At 36.6% G+C, this 27,277-nt stretch overlaps 1 protein-coding gene and 1 long non-coding RNA gene across 2 annotated transcripts in view; one reads left to right on the top strand and one right to left on the bottom strand.

The window, feature by feature from the left end:
• SBF2 (SET binding factor 2) overlaps window positions 1-27,277 on the top strand; it is a 456,507-nt gene that overhangs the window by 336,641 nt on the left and 92,589 nt on the right. Inside the window, exon 19 of the mRNA XM_082476788.1 lies at window positions 567-635. Within this exon, the coding sequence (XP_082332914.1) occupies window positions 567-635 (69 nt within the window). The remainder of the gene's footprint in view (window positions 1-566; window positions 636-27,277) is intronic.
• Window positions 6,763-27,082, bottom strand: LOC309668405. The gene is made up of 2 exons (XR_014268214.1): window positions 25,685-27,082; window positions 6,763-25,369 (listed from the first exon to the last, which is right to left on the bottom strand). It is a non-coding gene; the product is annotated as an uncharacterized lncRNA (long non-coding RNA).

Below are 27,277 nucleotides of genomic sequence, written 5' to 3'. Positions count from 1 at the left end.
GTTAAAATGTGGGGAGAAAATGTGTATCTCAGATTCAATGAAATATAGTAGTTAAATATACTAAAACCCCCTCCAAAAATTTTTGGACAAATTGCACAGCTGTAAACACAATTTTTGTAAAACAGGAAAGTAAAAGTAGCTACTCACCAATAGTGTATGAAAACATCTTTCTCAAATGTATTTTTATATCATTTCTAAAAGAATGGGTTTCAGGGGACTTCCCTGGAGGTCCAGTGGTTAAGACTCTGTGCTTCCACTGCAGGGGGCATGGGTTCCATCACTGGCCAGGGAATTAAGATCCCACATGCCACGTGGCATGAGCAAAAAAAAAGAATTTTTTTTAATTTAAAAAAAAAATAAATTTTTTAAAAAAAGGATGTGCTTCGGGACAGTATTTTTTCATACTTTTTTTTTCACACTTATCTAGGTAAACCTTAATGACGACTTGAAATAAAAGTAAAAACCCCTTAGGATACTAAATAATGTATCATAGATTTTTGTTTCCATATATTTGTGATTTCTGGTAAATGTCCTAATAATGCTCATTTCTCTTTGTTTTGTTTAAGGATTGTTCAAGTTTAGAAGAATATAACATTGCTGCAGCATTACTCCCTTTGACCAGTGCTTTCTATAGGGTAAGTTTCATTGGTCTATATATGTCATTATGATTTATATAGATGTATTCAGTTTGATTTATCATGGAACTACATCAATCCTGTCCCCTTAGTGTATCTAAGACATATCTGTGGTTATATTTGTTATAACGTTTATTGCATGCTATGTGTAAAATATGTAATATATAATGTTAAATCATCTCCTAAGATATAACCCCACCATTCCATCCCTACTTTATTGTTCTTTAGAGCACCTAATAACACCTGAAATTATGTTGTGCGTTGGTTAGTTTACGTTTCACTGTTTTCCCCCACCAAAGAAAATAAATTTCATGAGGCTGGGATATTGTCTGTCTTATTCATTGCTGTATCCCAGTGTCAATCAATAAATGTTTGTTGAATGAATGAATGAACAAATGAACAAGCTAGATAAATAAATGGAGGCAGAAATTAGAGTTTAACTTCACTGGCAATTTCTATGAACCTTCTGAAAAATTTCCAGAATGTTCAGTGCTTTTCTTAATTCTGTCATTTATTGTAGTTGTCCTATCCATGGCTTTTCATAGAGAGATTAATTCTTAGGATAAATAAATCCAGCAAACTCTTATTCCCTCTTTTCCTGTGAAGGACTTGTAAGGAGTTAAATAGCCACACTCTGAACAGCACATTGAATACGTCCTTCTGAAATGTACAGTAGGAAGCAATAAACCTGTGACAGCCAGGCTGACTCACTGTGCAGCTGTGTGCAGGTAGCTTCAGGAAGCCCAGGACTTATGGAAGGACTTCTGGCTAAAGCTACTCCATGTTTCATGGGCTCTAAGTCAGGAGAGATTATCAAATATTCCTAGATCTGTTTTAGTAGAGAACTAGGCGCCAGATAAAGTGCCTTAGCTGAGTGATGAAATGATCCATGCCCTTAGATGCTGGCAGTATTCTCTTACTCTTTTTGTTCTGCCCATCCTTTTTGTTTCATCCACCATTTATAACTGATGAGGTCTAGCCCCCTTCCTGCACTTAGTAGGTACCCAATAAATATTTCTTGATAAACTCAGTTTTTTAAAAACTTTACTTCAAATGATTTGTCCACCGTCTCTGAGTTAAAGGTCTTAACCCAAAGGTTCTCCATAATCAGGAACTCTTTCTCTGCTGCTAACTCACTTCCTCTTTCTTCCTCCTTACCTTCCCATCCTCTTCTAAAACAGAAAATGGAATTTATGAGACTCACACTTCTCAGACCTGGCAGGTCATACTGAGCATGCTCAGGAAACAAGGACAAATCTCAAAAATGTTAAACAAATGAATTTGGGTTTAGAAACTCATGACAACCAGCTGGAGCTTGGGCATCATCTTTTGGTTTTCCCTCCTCAGCTTAAACTTATCTCCAGGCCCACTCTAGTTTTTCTTAAATGCATACATACTAGTCTTCTCGGAACTCTCCCTAGTAGTTCTTCATCTTAATCCCCTCCTGGCATGGAGAATAATGTTACAAAAATAGGTCAGGCTCTCCTGTATCTTAAGCCACCAAGGAAATTTGTCTCCGTATCTCAGAGGAACCAAAAAACTTGGTTCTAACTAGCCTTCATATGGGCCCTCACATGGGCGTTTGTTAAAGAAAATGGCATTTAAAAATTTTCCCACTTTAACATCTATTTTTTAAACTTAGATATTATGTAGAAATAAATTAGAAGAAACATAGGGGAAATAAGAATTGACAGTATAAACTCAATTGCTCAAGAAATCCAAATTACTTAAGATTTTTTTTTTTAAGCTGGATCATTTATCTGTTTTATAGTGTATATTAGTGAGGGTTTGATCATCATAGCAGAAGCACCATGAGTGATGGGAAGTAAGGAATCTATTATAGGGACCAGCTTTTACATTGTTATAGAAGCTGGGGAAGAAGTTTATGGAAAGCTTTGAATTAGGGTCTGCCTGTGGCCCTGAAGTCACTATAGATCATCAGGAAGCAGTCATAATCAGCAGTCAGGAAGAAAAGCTGGGCATGATACAGGGAAGAACAAGGACAAACTAGAATCTATGTATGTCTTTTAAAGTCCTCCAACCTCAAGAAAGCAGGTGACCTGAAAAAGAAGCAGCATTATTGGCCATGGAGCTACACATGTGCCTGGCTCTGACTAGGAGCAGCTAAAGGAAGAGACCCAGAAGGAACTGGAGGAAATGTGAGCACAGTTCTTTCCACACATCAAGATGGTCCAGCAGATCTGCAACAAAGTGTATGAGATACAGCAGCACCTGGCATCCTGTACTGACCTTCAGAGTGTAATGGCTGCTGCTTCATTTTTGCCTTCCAAATCTTAGAGAAATTTCTCTGTAGTCAACCCTAACCTAGAATCATGGAGGAAAGAGAATTCTGGGAAATACAGTTCTAGCTTAGCTTAGTTTACACAGTACAAAACCATCACACCGTGTTTTTTTGTTTTGTGGAAGTTTTTAATGCAGTTAGTTAACAAGTTGGGCTACATGCCATGCTCTTCTCTGTGTTATCAAACTTAATAATACAAACTTACGTTTTATGATGGGTTTATAGATTTAATTTTTTGTTGTTGACTTGGCTTGATTTTACTTGATTTCTTTTGGTTTAATTTGATTTGGGCATGAAAGGTACAATTAGGCAGCAGAAACCATACCAGTAATATGAACAGGAAAATTTTAATATAAGGAGTTATTAAGTAGTAATAGGGGATTAACTACTAAGAAATAAAGAGAATTTTAAACTTGGAGGGTGCCACTCCCCAACAAGACCGAGATTCAGACCTTGTTGGAGAGGTGTTTCTGTGGCCACTGGATGGCACTGAGGTGAACTTCACTGAAGGGCCACAGACCAGGGCTGGCAAGCAGGAAACTGCCTAGTGGAGTTCTGGCAAGACTTGCTAGGAATCCACTCACTAGGGTACCACAGAAACTCGCACAGAGGTGAGCACAATTGGCTGTCCCACACACGACTAGCAGGTACATGTCACAGGAGCAAGAAGAAAAAAGCACACCAGAACCAGGAAAAGAAACCACTTCATATTGCTCTGTCCCTACTGACAAAGCTTAATATTGTGCCAACTGGCAAAGGAGAAATTTTTACAAGTCCAGCTCCAGTACCACAAAGCAAGGCAAAGAAAGGTAGATTTGGAGGAAAGAGGCACTTCATTGATAACCAACAGAGAGGGTTAGGGAGTGGATCATATTGATTCTTAGATACTTTCTGAACTTCTATCTTATGGGAACGTAAAAGGTTACTATGCCAGGCAGCATCTTGGGCAGCAAGATGAACGAAACATTGATGTGGCCACTAGGAACTTACATTAGTCTTTATAATACAATAAATAATAAATAAATAACCAAACTGGTCTACAGTTTCATCAGTCAGATAGACATTTTCTTAAAGTAGTACATATGCATGGTTAGAAAATTCAGATAGTACAGAAAGATACAAAATGCAACGTAAACGCTCCCTTTCCCACCACTACTCCGTTTCTTCTGACAGTTGATTTCTTCCTGGGAAAAAAAGTTGTGTATTATTGCTAGGATATGCAGATAAAATTAGCTTTTTTTAAACTAAAATGATCAAACCATTCACGCTGTTTTCTCATCTTGCTTTTTTCACTTAGTAGTACATCTTGGAGATCCTCCTATATACCTAATTAGTATAGAGCATATATACCTAATTATTTTTAATGACTATATATATATATATATATATATATATACACACACACACACACACACACATATGTATTTTTTTTAATAGTGGAAGCCAAAGCCTGCTCTGTGTAAGGAGGTAGGCGAGATGACGGATCAGGTGCCTCTCTCTTTCCTTTCCTTTTTCCTTTCCTCTTTCCTTTCTTCCTTCCTTCTTTCCTTCCTTCCTCCCTCCCTCCCTCTCTTGCTTCTTTTCTTTCTTTCTTTCTTTCTAAGTAAACCAGCTATTTTTTTAAATTGAAGTATAGTTGATTCACAATATTCTGTTAGTTTCAGGTGTACAGCAAGATGACGCACTTATTTTTTCTTCAGGTTATACTCCGTTATAGGTTATTACAAGATATTGAATATAATTCCCTGTGCTATACAGTAAATCTTTGTTGCTTATCTATTTTATATATAGTAATTTGTATCTGTTAATCCATACACCTAATTTGTCCCTTCCTCCTTCCCCTTTGGTAACCAGAAGTTTGTTTTCTATGTCTATGTCTATGAGTCTGTTTCTGTTTTGTATATAGATTCATTTGTATTATTTTTAGGTTCCACATATATGTGATATCATATAGTCAGAGAGGGTCTTTCTCTGTCTGACTTACTTCACTAAGTATAATATTCTCTAGGTCCATCCATGTTGCTGCAAATGGTAATATTTCATTCTTTTTTATGGCTGAGTAATATTCCATGGTGTGTGTGTGTGTGTGTGTATGTATGTGTGTGCGTGTATATATATATATATATATATATATATATATACACGCACACACATATATATATATACCACATCTTCTTAAGCCAGTCATCTGTTGATGGATACTTGGGTTGTTTCCATGTCTTGGCTCTTGTAAATAGTGCTGCTGTGAACATTGGGTGCATGTATCTTTTTGAAGTATAGTTTTCATTTTTTCTGGCTATGTACCCAGGAGTGGGATTACTGGATCATATGGTAGCTCTAGTTATAGTTTTTTAAGGAGCCTCCATACTGTTTTCCATAGTGGCTGCACCAATTTACATTGCTACCAACAGAGTACGAAGGTTTCTTTTTCTCCACACCCTTTCCAGCATTTATTATTTGTAGACTTTTGATGATACTTTTTCCAACCGGTGTGAGGTGATACCTCACTGTGGTTTTTATTTGCGTTTCTCTAGTAATTAGCAATGTTGAGCATCTTTTCATGTGCCTCTTAGCCATCTGTATGTCTTCTTTGGGAAAATGTCTATTTAGGGCTTCTGCCCATTTTTTGATTGGGTTTGTTTTTTCGATATTGAGTTTTATTAGCTGTTTGTATATTTTGGCTTATTAACCCCTTGTTGGTCGCATCATTTGCAAATATTTTCTCCCATTCCATAGGTTGTCTTTTCATTTTGTTGATGGTTTCCTTTGCTGTGCAAAAGCTTTTAAGTTTGATTAGGTTCATTTGCTTATTTTTGCTTTTATTTCTTTTGCCTTGTATATTTTGAGACTGATCTAAGAAAATACTGCTACGATTTACTGCTACGATTTATGTCAGAGAATGTTTTGCCTATGTTCTCTTCTAGGAGTTTTAGGGTGTCATGTCTTAAATTTAAGTCTTTAATCCATTTTGAGTTTATTTTTCTATATGGTGTGAGGGAGTGTTCTAATTTCATTGATTTACATGTAGCTGTCCAGCTTTCCCAACACCATTTATTGAAGAGACTGTCTTTTATCTGTTGTATATTCTTGCCTCTTTTATCATAGATTAATTGACTGTTAATTGACTGGTTTATTTCTGGGCTCTCTATACTGTTCCATTGATCTATATGTCTGTTTTTGTGCCAGTACCATGCTGTTTTGATTATTGTAGCTTTGGAGTATAGCCTGAAGTCTGGAAGGGTTATTCCTCCAGCTTTGTTCTTTTTCCTCAGGATTTCTTTGGTAATTCTGGGCCTTTTTTGATTCCATATAAATTTTAGGATTCTTTGTTCTAGTTCTGTGAAAAATGTCATAGTTATTTTGATAGGGATTGTGTTAAATCTGTAGATTTCTTTGGGTAGTATGGCCATTTTAACAGTATTAATTTTTCCAATCTAAGATGATTGGATATCTTTCCATTTCTTTGAATCATCTTCAGTTTCCTTTATCAATGGTTTATAGTTTTCAGCATGTGTTTTCTTTTTAATAAAAAGATAATTATGTATATACTTACTATTCTCATAAAAGCGAAGTATTTTATTGGCCTAGATGAAACAAATGTTTATCTTTTAGAGCCTTATTAGAGTAAAAGATGTTCCACATGCAACATTATCTATATTAGAGCTTTGGGAATTTGTTACACCACAGCCACTGTAAGTTTAGGGTTTTTTTTTTTTCTCTACAGTTCCTTTTTTCTGCTTCTACAAAGTTGTATGTATTTCATGTGTCTTTAACTTATGAAGCCTTTCTTTTCCTTTTTCTTTTTCTTTTTCTTTATTTTTTATATTTTGTTTGGAGATCAATTTAATACAGATAAATTGTCTATAAAGGTGGGCAGATCATAGTAAGAAGTCAAAACATTTTAAGAAATTTTTCACCTTCTGCTTTTCTTTTTTTTTTTTTTTCTTATTAGTCATCCATTTTATACACATCAGTGTATACATGTCAATCCCAATCTCCCAATTCATCACACCACCACCCCCACCGCTACCGCTTTCCCCCCTTGGTGTCCATACGTTTTTTTTGCTACTTCTGTGTCTCAATTTCTGCTCTGCAAACCGGTTCATCTGTACCATTTTCAGTGTTCCACATATATGTGTTAATATACGATATTTGGTTTTCTCTTTCTGACTTACTTCACTCTGTATGACAGTCTCTAGCTGCATCCACGTCTCTACAAATGACCCAATTTCATTCCTTTTTATGGCTGAGTAATATTCCATTGTATATATGTACCACATCTTCTTTATCCATTCATCTGTCGATGGGCATTTAGGTTGCTTCCATGGCCTGCTTATTGTAAATACTGCTGCAATGAACATTGGGGTGCATGTGTCTTTTTGAATTATGGTCTTCTCTGGGTATATGCCCAGTAGTAGGATTGCTGGGTCATATGGTAATTCTATTTTTAGTTTTTTAAGGAACCTCCATACTGTTCTCCATAGTGGCTGTATCAATTTACATTCCCACCAACAGTGCAAGAGTGTTCCCAATCTCCACACCCTCTCCAGCATTTGTTTTTTGTAGATTTTCTGATGATGCCCATTCTAACCGGTGTGAGATGATACCTCACTGTAGTTTTGATTTGCATTTCTCTAACAATTAGTGATGTTGAGCACCTTATCATGTGCCTCTTGGCCATCTGTATGTCTTCTTTGGAGAAATGTCTATTTAGGTCTTCCACCCATTTTTGGAGTGGGTTGTTTGTTTCTTTAATATTGAGCTGCATGAGCGGTTTATATATTTTGGAGATTATTCCTTTGTCCCTTGATTCATTTGCAAATATTTTCTCCTATTCTGAGGGTTGTCTTTTCGTCTTGTTTATGGTTTCCTTTGCTGGGCAAAAGCTTTTAAGTTTCATTAGGTCCCATTTGTTTATTTTTGTTTTTAATTTCCATTACTCTAGGAGATGGATCAAAAAATATCTTGCTGTGATGTATGTCAAAGAGTGTTCTTCCTATGTTTTCCTCTAAGAGTTTTATAGTGCTCGGTCTTACATTTAGGTCTTGAATCCATTTTGAGTTTATTTTTGTGTATGGTGTTAGGGAGTATTCTAATTTCATTCTTTTACATGTAGCTGTCCAGTTTTCCCAGCACCACTTATTGAAGAGACTATCTTTTCTCCATTGTATATCCTTGCCTCCTTTGTCATAGATTAGTAGACCATAGGTGTGTGGGTTTATCTCTGCGCTTTCTATCCTGTTCCATTGATCTATATTTCTGTTTTTGTGCCAGTACCATATTGTCTTGATTACTGTAGCTTTGTAGTATAGTCTGAAGTCAGGGAGTCTGATTCCTCCAGCTCCGCTTTTTTCCCTCAAGACTGCTTTGGCTATTCGGGGTCTTTTGTGTCTCCATACAAATTTTAAGATTTTCTGTTCCAGTTCTGTAGAAAATGCCATTGGTAATTTGATAGGGATTGCATTGAATCTGTAGATTGCTTTAGGTAGTATAGTCATTTTCACAATATTAATCTTCCAATCCAAGAACATGGTATGTCTCTCCATCTGTTGGTATCATCTTTAATTTCTTTCATCAGTTTCTTACAGTTTTCTGCATACAGGTCTTTTGTCTCCCTAGGTAGGTTTATTCCTAGGAATTTTATTCTTTTTGTTGCAGTGGTAAATGGGAGTGTTTCCTTAATTTCTCTTTCAGATTTTTCATCATTAGTGTATAGGAATGCAAGAGATTTCTGTGCATTAATTTTGTATCCTGCTACTTTACCAAATTCATTGATTAGCTCTAGTAGTTTTCTGGTGGCATCTTTAGGATTCTCTATGTATAGTATCGTGTCATCTGCAAACAGTGACAGTTTTACTTCTTCTTTTCCAATTTATATTCCTTTTATTTCTTTTTCTGATTGCCATGGCTAGGACTTCCAAAACTATGTTGAATAATAGTGGTAAGAGTGGACATCCTTGTCTTGTTCCTGATCTTAGAGGAAATGCTTTCAGTTTTTCACCATTGAGTATGATGTTTGCTGTGGGTTTGTCATATATGGCCTTTATTATGTTGAGGTAGGTTCCCTCTATGCCCACTTTCTGGAGAGTTTTTTATCATAAATGGGTGTTGAATTTTGTCAAAAGCTTTTTCTGCATCTATTGAGATGATCATATGGTTTTTATTCTTCAATTTGTTAATATGGTGTATCACATTGATTGATTTGCATGTATTGAAGAATCCTTGCATCCCTGGGATAAATCCCACTTCATCATGGTGTATGATCCTTTTAATATGTTGTTGGATTCTGTTTGCTAGTATTTTGTTGAGGATTTTTGCATCTATATTCATCAGTGATATTGGCCTGTAGTTTTCTTTCTCTGTGACATCTTTGTCTAGTTTTGGTTTCAGGGTGATGGTGGCCTCTTAGAATGAGTTTGGGAGTTTTCCTTCCTCTGCAGTTTTTTGGAAGAGTTTGAGAAGGATGAGTGTTAGCTCTTCTCTAAATGTTTGATAGAATTCACCCGTGAAGCCATCTGGTCCTGGACTTCTGTTTGTTGGAAGATTTTTTATCACAGTTTCAATTTTATTACTTGTGATTGGTCTGTTCATATTTTCTATTTCTTCCTGATTCAGTCTCAGAAGGTTGTGTTTTTCTAAGAATTTGTCCATTTCTTCCAGGTTGTCCATTTTATTGGCATAGAGTTGCTTGTACTAGTCTCTTAGGATGCTTTGTATTTCTGCGGTGTCTGTTGTAACTTCTCCTTTTTCATTTCTAATTTTACTGATTTGAGTCCTCTCCCTCTTTTTCTTGATGAGTCTGGCTAATGGTTTATCAATTTTGTTTATCTTCTCAAAGAACCAGCTTTTAGTTTTATTGATCTTTGCTATTGTTTTCTTTGTTTCTATTTCATTTATTTCTGCTCTGATATTGATGATTTCTTTCCTTCTGCTAACTTTGGGTTTTGTTTGTTCTTCATTCTCTAGTTCCTTTAGGTGTAGTGTTAGATTGTTTATTTGAGATTTTTCTTGTTTCTTGAGGTAGGCTTGTATAGCTATAAACTTCCCTCTTGGAACTGCTTTTGCTGCATCCCATAGGTTTTGGATTGTCGTGTTTTCATTTTCATTTGTCTCTAGGTATTTTTTGATTTCCTCTTTGATTTCTTCAGTGATCTCTTGGTTATTTAGTAACGTATTGTTTAGCCTCCATGTGTTTGTGTTTTTTACATTTTATTCCCTGTAATTGATTTCTAATCTCATAGTGCTGTGGTCAGAAAAGATGCTTGATATGATTTCAATTTTCTTAAATTTACTGAGGCTTGATTTGTGACCCAAGATATGATCTATCCTGGAGAATGTTCCATGCGTACTTGATAAGAAAGTGTAATCTGCTGTTTTTGGATGGAATGTCCTATAAATATCAATTAAATCTATCTGGTCTATTGTGTCATCTAAAGCTTGTGTTTCATTATTAATTTTCTGTCTGGGTGATCTGTCCATTGGTGTAAGTGAGGTGTTAAAGTCCCCCACTATTATTGTGTTACTGTTGATTTCCTCTTTTAGAGCTGTTAGCAGTTGCCTTATGTGTTGAGGTGCTCCTATGTTGGGTGCATATATATTTACCATTGTTATATCTTCTTCTTGGATTGATCCCTTGATCATTATGTAGTGTCCTTCCTTGTCTCTTGTAACATGCTTTATTTTAAAGTTGATTTTATCTGATATGAGTATTCCTACTCCAGCTTTCTTTTGATTTCCGTTTGCATGGAATATCTTTTTCCATCCCCTCACTTTCAGTCTGTATGTGTCCCTAGGTCTAAAGTGGGTCTCTTGTAGACAGCATATATATGGGTCTTGTTTTTGTATCCATTCAGCAAGCCTGTGTCTTTTGGTTGGAGCATTTAATCCATTCACCTTTAAGGTAATTATCAACATGTATGTTCCTATGACCATTTTCTTAATTGTTTTGGGTTTGTTTTTGTAGGTCCTTTTCTTCTCTTGTGTTTCCCACTTAGAGAAGGTCCTTTAGCATTTGTTGTAGAGCTGGTTTGGTGGTGCTGAATTCTCTTAGCTTTTGCTTGTCTCTAAAGCTTTTGATTTCTCCATCGAATCTGAATGAGATCCTTGCCGGGTGGAGTAATCTTGGTTGTAGGTTCTTCCCTTTCATCACTTTAAGTATATCATGCCACTCCTTTCTGGCTTGTAGAGTTTCTGCTGAGAAATCAGCTGTTAACCTTATGGGAGTTCCCTTGTTTGTTATTTGTCATTTTTCCCTTGCTGCTTTCAATAATTTTTCTTTGTCTTTAATTTTTGCCCATTTGATTACTGTGTGTCTCGGCATGTTTCTCCTTGGGTTTATCCTGTATGGGACTCTCTGCACTTCCTGGACTTGGGTGGCTATTTCCTTTCCCATGTTAGGGAAGTTTTTGACTATAATCTCTTCAAATATTTTCTCGGGTCCTTTCTCTCTCTCTTCTCCTTCTGGGACCCCTATAACGCGAATGTTGTTGCATTTAATGTTGTCCCAGAGGTTTCTTAGGCTGTCTTCATTTCTTTTCATTCTTTTTCTTTATTTTGTTCCACAGCAGTGAATTCCAGCATTCTGTCTTCCAGGTCACTTATCCATTCTTCTGCCTCAGTTATTCTGCTATTGTTTCCTTCTAGTGTATTTTTCATTTCACTTATTGTATTGTTCATCTCTGTTTGTTTGTTCTTTAATTCTTCTAGATCTTTGTTAAACATTTCTTGCATCTTCTCGATCTTTGCCTCCATTCTTTTTCCGAGGTCTTGGATCATCTTCACTATCATTATTCTGAATTCTCTTTCTGGAAGATTGCCTATCTCCGTTTCATTTACTTGTTTTTCTGGGGTTTTATCTTGTTCCTTCATCTGGTACATAGCCCTCTGCCTTTTTATCTTGTCTATCTTTCTGTGAACATGGTTTTTTCAAAGCCTTTCTTGAAGGTAGTGCCTTAACAGCTAGGTTTAAATTATTAGGGTTAGTTTTATGGTGAAAAATAATATAATCTTTTACATTCCTGTTATGTTTATTATTTATATGGTGCTTTCATTCTCAGTTCAGCAAACATTTATTAGGTGTGCCAAGCCCTGTGCTTATGTTTGTTGCAGAGTTACAGATGAATAACATGGTCGTTACCCTCAAGAAGCATACCGTCTAATGTTGTATCCATTAATTAACTACTGACAGAGGAACCATTTCACAGTCAATGAATAACATTGGTTTACTCTTTGTTTACTTAGGTCCTTTTTATTCAAAGGTCATGTTTGTTAAATTAAGAACCAAAATATATACTCAAAGTTTAAAGCAGGGGTTCTTGTCTAAATGTTACTTTTTTGGGAAGAAAAATATTTAAAGCATAAGATAAAACCAATACTCAGTGCAGAAGTGGAACCAAAATCAGATACCCCTGTGTTACTTTTTCCTAGCGATAACACTGAGCAACAGTGAAGGCCATGGGCCCCTCTACCATGAACCACCATTTAGTACCTTCTCTAGTGACCCATGTAACTTAGGGTCACTCTGTTGCAATTATTAATAACCCGGGTAATCTGGAGAGTGTCCAGAGTCTATCAAAGTATGCCAGATCCCTCCCATTACATCTTTGATGCACATCTGTTGGTTACTGTTGCTCAAAATGACTCCCAGGAGAGATGACACTTTCTCCTTTGGTACTCACTGTGGTTTATGTTTACCCGGGGAGGAAAAAGCAACACCCTATTTACCTCAATTCAAACACCCTGATGTGTTGCCTTTCCAAATTCCAAAGATCTCCATATGCAGATGGCACTTTGAGAATGTTTATTGATTTATTGATTGAGCTAGGTCTTATTTCACCATAAGAGCATTATTCAGGCTCTCATTCACAGTAGAAATAGATTTCTTCTTCAAAATCCTCATTTCATTTAGCATGTAAAAATGTGTTTTCTAAAATCCAGCCACATGGAAGATTTATTTTTATTAATAGGTTTATTGAGGTATAATTTAAATACCATAAAATCCACTCGTTTTAAGTTTCATTTCAGCGACTTTTAGTATATTTAAAGCATTGTACAAGTATCACCACCATCCTATTTTAGAACAATTTCGTCACCCCAAAAAGAAATCTCATGCCCATTTACAGTCACTCTCCACTCTCTGGCAACCACTAATATACTTTCTGTCTCTATAAATTTGCCTTTTCTGGATATTTTATATAAATGGAATCATACAATATATGTTCTTTTATGTCTGGCTTCTTTCACTGAGCATAATATACTTGAAGTTCACCTATTTTTTTAGAAGATTTCTTTAGGGCTGTTAATTATTAATGAAAAATTTTTCACACCCTGAGTGCTTAAGTCACCTTCTGTATTGTTTCAATTTATACCTAATTCAAATGTAATATATAATTAAACTAATTATCTTTTAGTAAATATATTAGAAAAAATATGAGATGTAAAGCCTGATTTCTCAGTTTGAAGAAATGTATTTTACATTTCTCTCTACATGATTTTATAGTTCTTAATTTTTCCATTGCTAAATTTTAACTTTTGCTTATACATTCTAAATGAATATCCACTAGCTTATCTGACTAAATAAAATTTGAGACCTAGGTATCATTTCCATTTCAAAATATAAAAGCCCAAAGTAAGTATATTCAGCATAGTGTGTTAAGAAAATCTCTTGAAAATCTGAAAAAAGTCATTTGTGTAAACCTAGCTTACCTAATCAGTCAGAGAAGCAGAAAGTGAACATTAAAGCATGGAGAATCACAGAATTTGCTAGTAGATCTCCTGACCAATGACCTTCCTGCCACTAGACTCTAGCAGTAATTCTGCGCCCAACACCTGCCCCCCCCAAAATAAGTAAACTAAAATCTATTATCTGTGTCTTTCATGTCAAAGCTGTATATCTCTTATGTACGCCTGTGCACCTAATAGAACACAGTAAAGAACAGAAATCCAGAGGAAGGTGATAGGAATAATAATATTTATTGAATTTTTACTGTGTACAAGATGCTACATTTGGTTTACTGTACCTAATCCAACTCAGTGAGTATTGTTCCCATTTTAAGACAAAGGAACTATGGCTTAGAGAGAATCTGTACCACTGAGCAAGTAAGTGGCAGAGCCAGGACTCAAACTCAGTTGTACTTGACTCCAAAGCTCGTATTCTTTAACTATAATACGATTCCCCTCGTGAGTCCCAACTACGCAGCATACTTCTCGGAGTTTTGGGTTTTTTTGTCTCTTTTCTTAGAGGTATTGAACTGGCCTCACTCCTACCTCCTCATTCCTCCAATCATTTCATCCATATACCCAGCAAGGATGTTTCATTAAGCTTTGGCTTGGAAGAGGCAAAGTTAGGAGATGCTGATTAACTGTATATTATGGTTAATTTAATAAATAATTATCACACATCATTATTTATAAATCTCTAATTTCCACATATTTCTAATATAAAACCTACTAAGTACTCAGAGTCACACCAGATGCAGTTTTGCATTTCTTTGATGACTTAGCAGTTTCTTGAATAACTAACAGGCTTTGCCTCTTAGTCATTAACATGGACCCTACTTATCCTACTATAGATATGATCCTACTATAGATTCTAACTGATGGAAGATTGCTGCTAGAAGAAAAATCTTATAGTAATAAAAAATAAATATTTCATCAGTCTTCATTTTTCTCCCATTGGTAAATGACGAGAGAGATTCTTAAAAATCTACAAAATAGGAAAAGAATTTTGTTTTTCTTAGACTTCATGATCTGGATACATTGCATTTCCTATAACAGGTCTCAAAGAATTACATTTTCAGCCAAAAAAAGATGGGGGGTGATGAAGGGTCTTTTTTCATCTTTTTTCTGCTGTAAAATCAAATACTAATCTTAAAAATGTCAGCAGAAAAACATTTCAAAGTGAAGACAGGCATCAACACTGGGCTGAATCCAAATTTGGCCTGGAAAAGATATGTGAATGAATGTGTTCATTATAGCAGATGCCTCCAGCGCAGCAGAATTTTAGAATGGCCAGGAAAACAGTATCTTGCTTTTACTTCCTCCCTTTATTTTCTTCTTTTCTTTAGGACAGCTTAGCATTCCTCCTCCTCCCTCTCAGCACAACCTCTTCTTGCTTCTCTCACTCTTTCTTTCCAGTTTTACATGGCTGCTCCTTTCTCCCGGTCCTCCTGGAAAACCTCTATAATTGTATAATTAGTTTGGAATTACTGTTCTTTATTAATATTAGTTTAATATTCATAGTTTAAACTAGTGATACAAGGCAATTATAGAATAATTTACTCTAATGCTCAAGAACAGATATTAATTATTATTGTGTTTTCCAGTGAAGAATTAACAAGTATTTATGGAGCATTTTTCTGGACTTTTCAAATTTTTAATATTATATTCTCAAAGGTCGGGGGCCCTTTTATTCATTCTTCGGGAAATAAGACAGCCTACCAGTACAATTCAGCTTAATAGACATTGAACTACAACCGCCATGTCCCAAGTGTTAGTTATACAAAGTGAACAGTCAAGGTCTCTGCCCTTAAGGAGCACACATGCTTACAGAAAAGATAGATTAGTAAAATAAATCACAACGTAAGTGTTCTAAAACAGGTATAATGTAAGTACTATACATACATTAATTCCTGGTGCAGCAAGGAACACTACAAAGAAATTAGGACATTTGTGCCTTGAAAGATAAATAGGCATTTGTCTTACAGGTGGGGATGAGGTGAGAAGTGGGTGGGCAGGGAAGACATAAATACTACAGGCAGAGAAAACACCATGAACCACTTAGTGGGAATTGTGACTAGAGGTGGAGGCAGAAAGACAAGGTAGTCTGTGGCTAGTCTATACAGGGCTTTGTGTGCCATGTTAAGCAATTTGAATAATGTATAAATAACGAGGATTTTTTACTTCTACGCTCATAATTTTTTTTTAAGGTTTAAACAAACTAATAGCAAGAACAAGATTTGAAGGAACATGGTTACTTGTAAATGTAAAGTTACTTTAACCACTTTGGTAGAAAATTTTATTTCAACAAAGTCTCTGTCTACTTTTTGTAAAACTCTGTACTATGAATTGTGTGAGTTGCAATGATGCATAAGACATGGTTTCTGCTATCCATTGATCATGTAGTAGGATAGATAGGCATGAAAATCACTAGTACTAAGTAGAATAAGTGGAGACAAAGTGAACTGTTAAACTAGCAGGAGTGTGTCAAGGATTAAGGAGACTAATCTATTCTTTACTTTTTTTAATCCTCCATAGTCTCCCTTACGTAATGACACCATGATTTGTGGGAATTCTGTTTTCTCTTCCTCCCATTTCCTCTGGGTTCAGGCTGTGCTGTGTGTGAGTTTTGTCCCCTCCCTCACATGGGGGCATTCTCCATCAGGCTTTCTAATCAACTTTCCATGCTTTCCTGGACTTATTTGTCATTCTCTCCTCGTTTCCCTCTTTTCAGAACCCTCTTTCTATTATTTCTTCTGCTTCAGCCAGTCTTAGAGCATCCTTCAACATTAATATACATGAAAGCTACACAAATCAAGACACTTTTATTAATGTTCTAGAGAAAGTTGTTATTCACAAAGGATAATTAGTTACCAATAATTAACCTTCAACCTCAGGATTTATTATCAATATTCAATCAAAACTGTTAACCCCAATCATTCTCTGAGAAATAACCACCTCGGAGGAGAGACCTGTCATTTCTTCCATTATTATTGTGTAGCAGAGTCGAGTTTGAAGTACAAACTACCATTCAGCGTGGGGGTCAAACCAGATGCTTGGGAACAGAAAGATGGTCCGACTTTGCTCTCTTCTTAGTTCTTAATATTTATATTTTTTTGTTCTGGAATTTGGTGCCTTAAGTGAGAATAGTGTCTACTATAGTAAGAGATTGAGAGAATATGGTATAAGTACAGTTATTGTAAGGGGTGTTTAATATGCTAAGAAAAGATCAGAATCTTGGTTACATAAAATCCTCAGCTAAATTCCAGAAATTTTTCATAAGCGTTTTGGGCAACAGCCTAACCTTAAAAGAAGAGTTATAAATGCAGATTTAAAATATTTATGTGGAATGGATTAGACACCATTTATTTAAATATTCTTGAAAAGATTCTATATAGCAGTGGTGTGTGTAATTACTTACTTTTACCCAACTTAGTTTCCTTACTAATACTGGTTGATTTATTTGTTTAATTTGGTTCACACCAAACTGAACATTACGTATAACCTTCTCATGTGTGTGTTCTCTGGACCTAACTACAGAAGCAATTGTCTGTGTATTTTCCCAATGTCACTAGGGCCCAATTAAACTGAATGACAGAATAGGAATAATGACATCAGTAAGACCCCATGCATAAATTGTCTTGTGACTATGACAGGCTTTAATGTTAATTTTAGCATAACTATTATAGCTGTTGGCTATTGAAAGAAAATAAATAAAAGAATAATAAAAATCATAACTACTTTTATTGAGTACTTCTGATATACCAGGAACTAATAAGCTAAATGCTTTATATGCATGGGATAATAATAACTATTATTATTCCCATTTTTTAAATATATTCATGCTATTTTTAAAAATTCTTCCTTAACATATGGTCTGACTTCTTGTCATCTATTGGTAAAATTTGGGCTTATCTGAAACGCACATATCTAGATTTTAGAAAACAGGGTGAAAGCTCATGAAATAATTTTTTTTCATGGATTTTCTAATACTTGATAGTTTGTATTTATATACAGAATTCACTATGAAATTTTAAGAATTTACCCACAAAGATATTTTCAGAGTCAAAAAAAAGTAAGCCATATTTGAAGCCATTTAACTTGTTAAACCTCAGAGAAGATTTTTATTATTCAATAATACATTAATATATTTTTTATTGAAGTATAGTTGATTTAAAATATTGTGTTTCAGGTGTACAGCAAAGTGATTTGGTTTTTATACATATATAATATATACATTCTTTTTTCAGATTCTTTTCCATTATAGGTTATTATAAGAAACTGAATACAGTAAATCCTTGTTGTTTATTTTATATATAGTAATGTGTATCTGTTAATCCCATACTCGTAATTTATCCCTCCCCCCCTTCCCCTTTAGTAAACCATAAATTTGTTTTCTTTGTGGTTCTGTTTATGTTTTCTAAATAAGTTCATTTGTATTCTTTTTAAAATTTCACATAGAAGTGATATATAATATTTGTCTTTCTCTGTCTGACTTACTTCACTTAGTATAATAATCTCTAGGTCCATCCATGTTGATGCAAATGGCAATATTTCATTCTTTTTTATAACTGAGTAATATTCCATTTGTATATATGTACCACATCTTCTTTATCCACTCATCTTTGATGGACACTTAGGTTGCTTCTGTGTCTTGGCTATTGTAAATAGTGCTGCTATGAACATTAGAGCACGTGTATCTTTTTTTTTCTATAAATTTATTTATTTATTTATTTATTTTTGGCTGCAGTGGGACTTTGTTGCTGCGCACAATGCTTTCTCTAGTTATGGCGAGCAGGGGCTACTCTTCATTGCGGTGTGCAAGCTTCTCATTGCGGTGGCTTCTCTTGTTGTGGAGCATGGGCTCTAGACACGCAGGCTTCAGTAGTTGTGGCACATGGACTCAATAGTTGTGGCTCACAGGCTCTAGAGCACAGGCTCAGTAGTTGTGGTGCACGGGCTTACTTGCTCCGCGGCACGTGGGATCTTCCTGGACCAGGGCTCGAACCCATGTCCCCCTGCACTGGCAGGCGGATTCTTAACCACGGCGCCACCAGGGAAGTCCCCACATGTATCTTTTCGAATTAGAGTTTTCATCTTTTCCGGATATATGCCCAGGAGTGGGATTGCTGGATCATATGGTAATATGTTATATTATTAACATGTGCTGGGCTGTCCTTTGTAGGGAATGATGAGATGATGGATGATGTCCAGCCACCACAAACACCACAAAGACTGTAGAACTGGTTTCAGGAGAGGAATTGAGTTCTCTCTGAGCCGTCCATTGTTATATGCCAGATTCCCTTCATGATTAGTTCAGGTTATAAAATAAAATTTTCCTTGTGGAAAGCTAAACACTCTTAGTGAGATCAAATATTAACCTACTTTTCTAGAACTACTTGCATTGACCAGCCCAGACTGTGATTTATAATTCATATAACATCGATTTACACTTGATACATTTTATGAGAAATTTTAAATTATACTCACTTTAAAATAGAGATCAATTAAACTTTTATCTGATAGTATCTTGTTTAAATAGCTAATGAGTGTAATAGTCTCATGAAAAGAGGAAACCCTGTACCTCCTCCAAGGAACCTGATGAGCATCTTACCCATTGCCACCATGTCAATTGCGAGAAAGCACTGCCTGGAAGGAAAAAGAGCTAGCGTCTTGGTGGGACCCACAAGTTACAGAGAAGAAATCCTACTTTATTTCCCTCTGTTTGCATCCACTGACTATTCTTGAAGGCATGAGATTGTAGAGTCTGACATTTGGCTAGTTACTTCCCCCTTCACTTCTGCTCCTGGGGTAGTGGAAGGTGGCAATAAATACAGCATGGATGTTTAGCTGAAGACATTTAATGAATTACAGTTAGTTGAGTGCAGCCTGTATTCACTTTTTTAAAGGGAGTGAGTGGGTGGCAAGAGTTCTCCTAACATTTTTATGCATTTGGCTCTGGTTGTGATGTATACTTAGAGACAAACCAGCTGCATGTCTTTTCCACTGAGCACACTGCTATTTGTAATTCATTTTCAATGGATCACTTCAGCAATCGTTTATTGAATACCTACCATGTATAAAATGCTGCAGGCATGTTGATGATGATGATGATGATGATGATGATAGTGATAACATATATTAAGCATTTCCTATGTGCCAAGCATTGTGGCTAAGCACTTTATGTGCATTAGAAGATAATAATCTTTACAACCACCCCATGATCTAGATATTATATTCTCCATTTTACGTTTGAGGAAACTGAGTCTAGATAAATAACTTGCCAAGGTCATACAACTAGTAAATGGGAAAAGGTGGAATTCAAACCCAGGGACTTCCACTCTGACAGTGTAGCATACTAGATGTTCTGAAACATCCCTGGCCAGCACTCCCACCACCAGCAATAAAACACTGAACATGTAGTATAAAATAAAATATCTTATTAAATGCATAACTAAGCACAAGAACGTAAGGGAAATCTTCGTGGGTGAAAAATGAAAAGGAAGCAGGAATCAGGGTGGAATGCTGCTGCTGGCTAAAGCTGCAGCTAACCTGAAAGCATCCAGCTGTACCCTGAACCTAGAGCCTTTGGCATTGGGTGAGGAGACTGAAATCTGTAGACATACTTATAAATTAAAAAACATTTCCTAAGCCCATGGCAGTCTCTTGCCTGGATTATTACCCTCTTATTGGTTTCCCTGCTTCCACCTTTGCCCCTTACTCCATTCTATTGTCAACACGGCTGCCAAAGTTACCCTTTTAAAACATACATCAAATCATGTCATTCCTCAGCTAAAACCCCGCAGTTGCTTCTCATCATACTCAGAGGCACTTTCTTAAATTAACTCCATGATTTTGTCCCTCAGTTCCCTATCTGTGCTTAAATGTCACCTTCTCAGTGAGGCCTATCCTGATAACCCTATTTAAAATTTTACCCATCCCTCTCTTAGTTCCCCTTCTCTGCTTTTTTGTGGGTATGTGCACATCACATATATTTATTACATTTATTATCTGGGTCTTGCCACTAGAATGTAGGCTCCAGGAAAACAGAAAATTTCATTTGTTCACTGATCTATCCCCATCTCCTGGATTGTGTCTGATACACAGTCAGTCCTTAATGAAGGAAATTAATGAAAAGGGAAAACAAAAATACAGTACAAAGGACCAACAAAACCCAAAGTTGTTTTCTGAAAAGACTTTATACTGCAGTTTTGTCGAACTCCAGAATCCATCCTTTTAACCATTACCCAGTATACAGTTTCCAAAATACAACTTCCTTCCACCTTCACAAAGCTTACCATCTGGTGAGTGGGCACTGGAATCAGATTGACTGGGACTTAATAGCTCTGTGAGCTTCGGCATGTTATTTTACTTCTCTTTGCCAGTGTCATTAACCATAAATAAGGATGATAATAGTATCTACCTTATAGGGTTATTATGAGCATTAAATGCTGTAGCACATGTAAAGTGCTTTACTGACCAGCACATGATAAGCCTTCAATAAATGTTAATGACTACTGATGATGTTTTTGTTATTACACCTTCTCCTCCTCCTTTTCCTTGTGTCAGGTTTAGCTGAGTTCTCCCAGGAAGTGTTATAAATGTGGTGAAAGCCTGTCAGAAGTCCTATAGGTGGACACATCAGTTGTCTAACACAAGAATCAACACTCAAACCAACTGTCCAGTTAATTCTTATTGGCTCTGTGCTGAGTTTTTTTGTTTGTTTTGTTTTGTTTTCAGAAGCACCAAAGATGTATTTATTGCATTTTCTTAGCATAAAAAGCACTGTGCAAAAGTTGTGCTGAGTTTTGATGGCAATAACAGACCAGTGTTGTGAGGAAGAGGGGAGTTGTAGACGAATGGAAGCCATGGTCTGTGTATTGCTCTTGGATCAAGAGAACTTTGTGATAACCCTCCAGGGGCTCCATAAGAACAACCCTCCCCCCAATTCACACATACAGATCTGCACACCACTCTACTTATCAGGCTGTACACTCCCTACTGAAAGGTCATGTCCTGATTACTTGAACTGAAAACAAACAATATATGACTGACTCCCCAGTGATATTATGGCAAATATATGGATTTAAAGGTAGACTGTCACTAAACATTGACACTTCGGGGTGGAAGGAATCTAAAAGTCAGGCCTGCTATCTATTCTTCCTATCCTCTTTGACGAGATTGCAAACTCAAATGCTTAAAGACACCAAACTGGTAATGTAAATGATTGAAGTGGAAATATGTAGAACTGCAGAATGCTTGTTCCATGTTGAGAGAACATCTTCTATTTAGTTCCATTCTTTTGTTGTTAGGCAGAAATGTGGGCAAGTGTTGCTGGGTCTTGCACTTTTCAAAATAAGACAGAGATCTGGGGGTTTTTTGTTTTGTTGTGGGGGGGGTTGGTTGGTTGGTTTTTAATTTTATTGAAGTATAGTTGATTTACAGTGTTGTGTTAATTCTGCTGTACAGCAGAGTGACTCAGTTTTATATATACATTATATATTCTTTTTCATATTCTTTTCCGTTATAGTTTATTACAGGATATTGAATATAGTTCCCTGTGGTGTACAGTAGGACCTTGTTGTTTATCCATCCTATATATACTAGTTTGCATCTGCTAACCCCACACTCCCACTCTGTCCCTCCCTCAACACGCCCCCCCCAGCAACCACAAGTCTGCTCTCTGTGTTTGTGAGTCTTTTTGTAGATATGTTCATTTGTGTCGTATTTTTAGATTCCACATATAAGTGATATCATTTGGTATTTGTCTTTCTCTTTCTGACTTACTTCACTTAGTATGATAATCTCTAGGTCCATCCATGTTGCTGCAAATTTTTAAAATTTTCCTAATTATTAATAATAAAATTCAAAATAAAACAAAAGAACTGCAGGATGCCAGTTTGTAGCCTTTGCTATAGAACTTCTGTGTGGATCTGTGAAGAAAACAATGAGAAATGCAGCATTTTAACTTGAAAGAAAGGTCTGGCTAAAGGTATAAATTTGAGAGGCTTCTAAAGAGAGATGATTACCAAACCCTATTGGGAGGAGAGAGAAGAGAAAAAAATCTGTGGAATGAGAAAAGGAAGAAAGGCCAAAGGGTGAAACAGCACAAGAGAATCACATGTAGGAAATCAAGAGAAGTTGCAAAATTCCTGCTTTCAAATAGAAGTTAAAGAAAGTTGCTAATTTAAGCAGTCTTTCAGTAGGTTATGTAGTGCCATTAAAAATCAACTAATTTATTTTACAAGAAAACAATGAGAATGGAAATATAATTATGAGCTGAAGCTAGGCTCCAACTTACTCTACAGTTGCATGGAATTTGATGTATTCTCTTGGCGCCTCCAAGTACATTTGAAAGGAGGAGGCATTCCATCTGCTGAAAAGTCATACTGGAAGATGAGGGCAGGGCTGCAGAGTTTCTGTAAGTCTGATTCTGCCTGAGCCTTAGTATACCTGGTGTGCTAGATCCAGTTGCAGGATTCTAGGGCAGTCAAATAATTCCTGACATACAGATTTAAAGGTAAAAGTTTTACAACAGAATAACTTAATCAAAACATAAAAATTTGTTCGAAAGTTTTCATCTTCTAGAGAAAATGGACTTCTCCCAAAAGTATATCTCTTCTTACTTTGCTATCACCATGTATAGAATACAGTATAAAGTGTTTATATCCCCCAAAATTGAGAAGGGAACTATCCAGGCTTAATGAACTTGGTGGGGGGGAGGGGAGTGCAGGGACATGACTGTGAATTATACATGTTTGGACTAGACAGGGTATTCATGGGCAACATGAGGATTGGAAGAAAACATTAGACTATAGATTTTAAATTATTTAAAGAATATTCCACTTTTTTAAATAATGCAATTAAAAGTACATGAACTACTTTGGAGTGTTGACGTCATGTATAGTAATAGGAAGTAATTACACTACTTCAATATCTAGGTCCCAAAAGCTTTGGTTTATATATTGACTACCTTAGGGTGTTTCCATGAAATGTTTGGAATGTGTTTACATGATTGAATACATAACTTATTTTGTTAGCCTTTCTTTTAGTATTACCAAGAATAATTGGAGAACAGTGGTTAATTCTTGATTTACCTTAGAGGACACATGGGAGAGCCTAAGTGGGAAGTCAGAAACTGGACACAGGCTGCAGTGCCTCCCATAGGGCTTGAGCAGATAGAGATCCTCCAGGGGCAGGGTTCTTATGAGCACGTGTATTTTGCCCACCCACAGCTGTGCAACAAACGCCTGTCCTCATTTCAGTTATACTCCAGGAAAAGTGAAATCTACAACCTTGGGATAAGGAACAAGTGTGCCATCAAAGCTATAGGATGAAAATGCTATAGGATTGGAGAGTTAGCTTCCTACTTAGAAGAGCAATGGGAAGACTAATGCAACAGAGCAGAAATTCCTAACCCCACCCCACTTCCCTTTTGTTTCTTTCGCATACATTGAATTACAAATAAGATTTCATTTGAAGAAAAGCCAAAATTGAATTTTAAGAAAAGGTTTGAAACCTACCCCCATCTTTAAATGGCCCAGAGCATTTCACCAAAAAGTTTGTTGAATTGATTATTCAGCATTCAGTACAATAGCCCAAGTCCCCTGATTCCCAATCATTTATTTCTCTAAATGAGCTCTAATCCTTTTACCTGGATCCACTCAACCTGCTCACATTAGAATCACCTGGAGTGCTTTTAAAGGCAACAGATATAAAACTCCTATCAAAGGCCGGTTGAAACCAAAATCTCTGGGGCTGAAGACTGGATATCAGTGTCTTAAAAGTTCCACAGTCGGACTGAGAGGTATTTAAGGATCCCAAAACCCTGAGAATCTGTCATTAACTTTTGTGAAAATAGTAATGATGTCTACTATAACTTAATAACATACTTTACAAGTAGACAGTGGGTCACTGTTTGCAGATGACATGATACTATACATAGAGAATCCTAAAGATGCCACCAGAAAACTACTAGAGCTAATCAATGAATTTGGTAAAGTAGCAGGATACAAAATTAATGCACAGAAATCTCTTGCATTCCTATACACTAATGATGAAAAATCTGAAAGAGAAATTAAGGAAACACTCCCATTTACCATTGCAATAAAAAGAATAAAATACCTAGGAATAAACCTACCTAAGGAGACAAAAAACCTGTATGCAGAAAACTATAAGACACTGATGAAAGAAATTAAAGACAATGCAAACAGATGGAGAGATATACCATGTTCTTGGATTGGAAGAATCAACATTGTGAAAATGACTCTACTACCCAAAGCAATCTACAGATTCAATGCAATCCCTATCAAACTACCACTGGCATTTTTCACAGAACTAGAACAAAAAAATGTCACAATTTGTATGGAAACACAAAAGACCCCAAATAGCCAAGCAATCTTGAGAAAGAAAAACAGAACTGGAGGAATCAGTCTCCCTGATGTCAGACTATACTACAAAGCTACAGTAATCAAGGCAGTATAGTACTGGCACAAAAACAGAAATATAGATCAATGGAACAGGATAGAAAGCCGAGATAAACCCAGGCACCTATGGTCACCTTATCTTTGACAAAGGAGGCAAGAATATACAATGAAGAAAAGACAGCCTCTTCAATAAGTGGTACTGGGAAAACTGGACAGCTACATGTAAAAGAATGAAATTAGAACACTCCCTAACACCATACACAAAAATAAACTCAAAATAGATTAAAGACCTAGGGGCTTCCCTGGTGGCGCAGTGGTTTAGAATCTGCCTGCTAATGCAGGGGACGCGGGTTCAAGCCCTGGTCTGGGAAGTTCCCACATGCCGCGGAGCAACTAGGCCCGTGTGCCACAACTACTGAGCCTGCGCATCTGGAGCCTGTGCTCCGCAACAAGAGAGGCCACGATAGTGAGAGGCCCGCGCACCACGATGAAGAGTGGCCTCCGCTTGCCACAACTAGAGAAAGCCCTCGCACAGAAACGAAGACCCAACACAGCCAAAAATAAATAAATTAATTAATTAATTAAAAAAAAAATAGATTAAAGACCTAAATGTAAAGCCAGACACTATAAAACTCTTAGAGGAAAACACAGGCAGAACACTCTGTGACATAAATCACAACAAGATCCTTTTTGACCCACCTCCTAGAGAAATGGAAATAAAAACAAAAATAAACAAATGGGACCTAATGAAGCTTAAAAGCTTTTGCACAGCAAAGAAAACCATAAACAAGACAAAAAGACAACCTTCAGAATGGGAGAAAATATTTGCAAATGAAGCAACTGACAAAGGATTAATCTCCAAAATATATAAGTAGCTCATGCAGCTCAATATCAAAAAAACAAACAACCCACTCCAAAAATGAGAGGAAGACCTAAATAGACATTTCTCCAAAGAAGATATACAGATTGCCAACAAACACGTGAAAGGATGCTCAGCATCACCAAGCATTAGAGAAATGCAAATCAAAACTACAATGAGGGGGCTTCCCTGGTGGTGCAGTGGTTGAGAATCTGCATGCCAATGCAGGGGACACGGGTTCGAGCCCTGGTCTGGGAAGATCCCACATGCCGCAGAGCAACTGGGCCCGTGAGCCACAACTACTGAGCCTGCGCGTCTGGAGCCTGTGCTCTGCAGCAAGAGAGGCCGCGATAGTGAGAGGCCTGCGCACCGCAATGAAGAGTGGCCCCAGCTCGCCACAACTGGAGAAAGCCCTCGCACAGAAACGAAGACCCAACACAGCTAAAAATTAAAAAAAAAATTAAAAACTACAATGAGGTATCACCTCACACCGGTCAGAATGACCATCATCAAAGAAATCTACAAACAATAAATGCTGGAGGGGGTGTGGAGAAAAGAGAACCCTTTTGCACTGTTGGTGGGAATGTAAATTGATGCAGCCACTATAGATAATAGTATGGAGTTCCTTAAAAAAACTAAAAATAGAACTACCATGTGACCCAGCAATCCCATTCCTGGGCATATACCCTGAGAAAACCATAATTCAAAAAGAGTCATGTACCACAGTGTTCTTTGCAGCTCTATTTATAATAGCCAGGACATGGAAGCAACCTGAGTGTCCATTGACAGATGAATGGATAAAGAAGATGTGGCGCATATATACAATGGAATATTACTCAGCCATAAAAAGAAACAAAATTGAGTTATTTGTAATGAGGTGGATGGACCTAGAGTCTGTCATACAGAGTGAAGCAAGTCAGAAAGAGAAAAACAAATACCGTATGGTAACACATATATATGGAATCTTAAAAAAAATGGTTCTGATGAACCTAGGGGCAGGACAGGAATAAAGGTACAGACGTAGAGAATGGACTTGAGGACATGGGGTGGGGGAAGGGTAAGCTGGGACGAAGTGAGAGAGTAGCATTGACATACATACACTACCAAATGTAAAATAGCTAGCTTGTAAGAAGCAGCTGCATAGCACAGGGAGATCAGCTCAGTGCTTTGTGACCATCTAGAGGGGTGAGATAAGGAGGGTGGGAGGGAGGCACAAGAGGGAGGGGACACAGGGATATATGTATACATACAGCTGATTCACTTTGTTATACAGCAGAAACTAACACACCATTGTAAAGCAATTATACTCCAATAAAGATGTAAAAACAAAAAGAGACCT

This window comes from Balaenoptera physalus, assembly GCF_965194825.1.
Source record: "Balaenoptera physalus genome assembly, chromosome: 10".
In the NCBI taxonomy this organism is placed as follows: Eukaryota; Metazoa; Chordata; class Mammalia; order Artiodactyla; family Balaenopteridae; genus Balaenoptera; species Balaenoptera physalus.
Note: the sequence above shows the minus strand (reverse complement) of the source record. Positions and strands in the feature narration are given on the sequence as shown.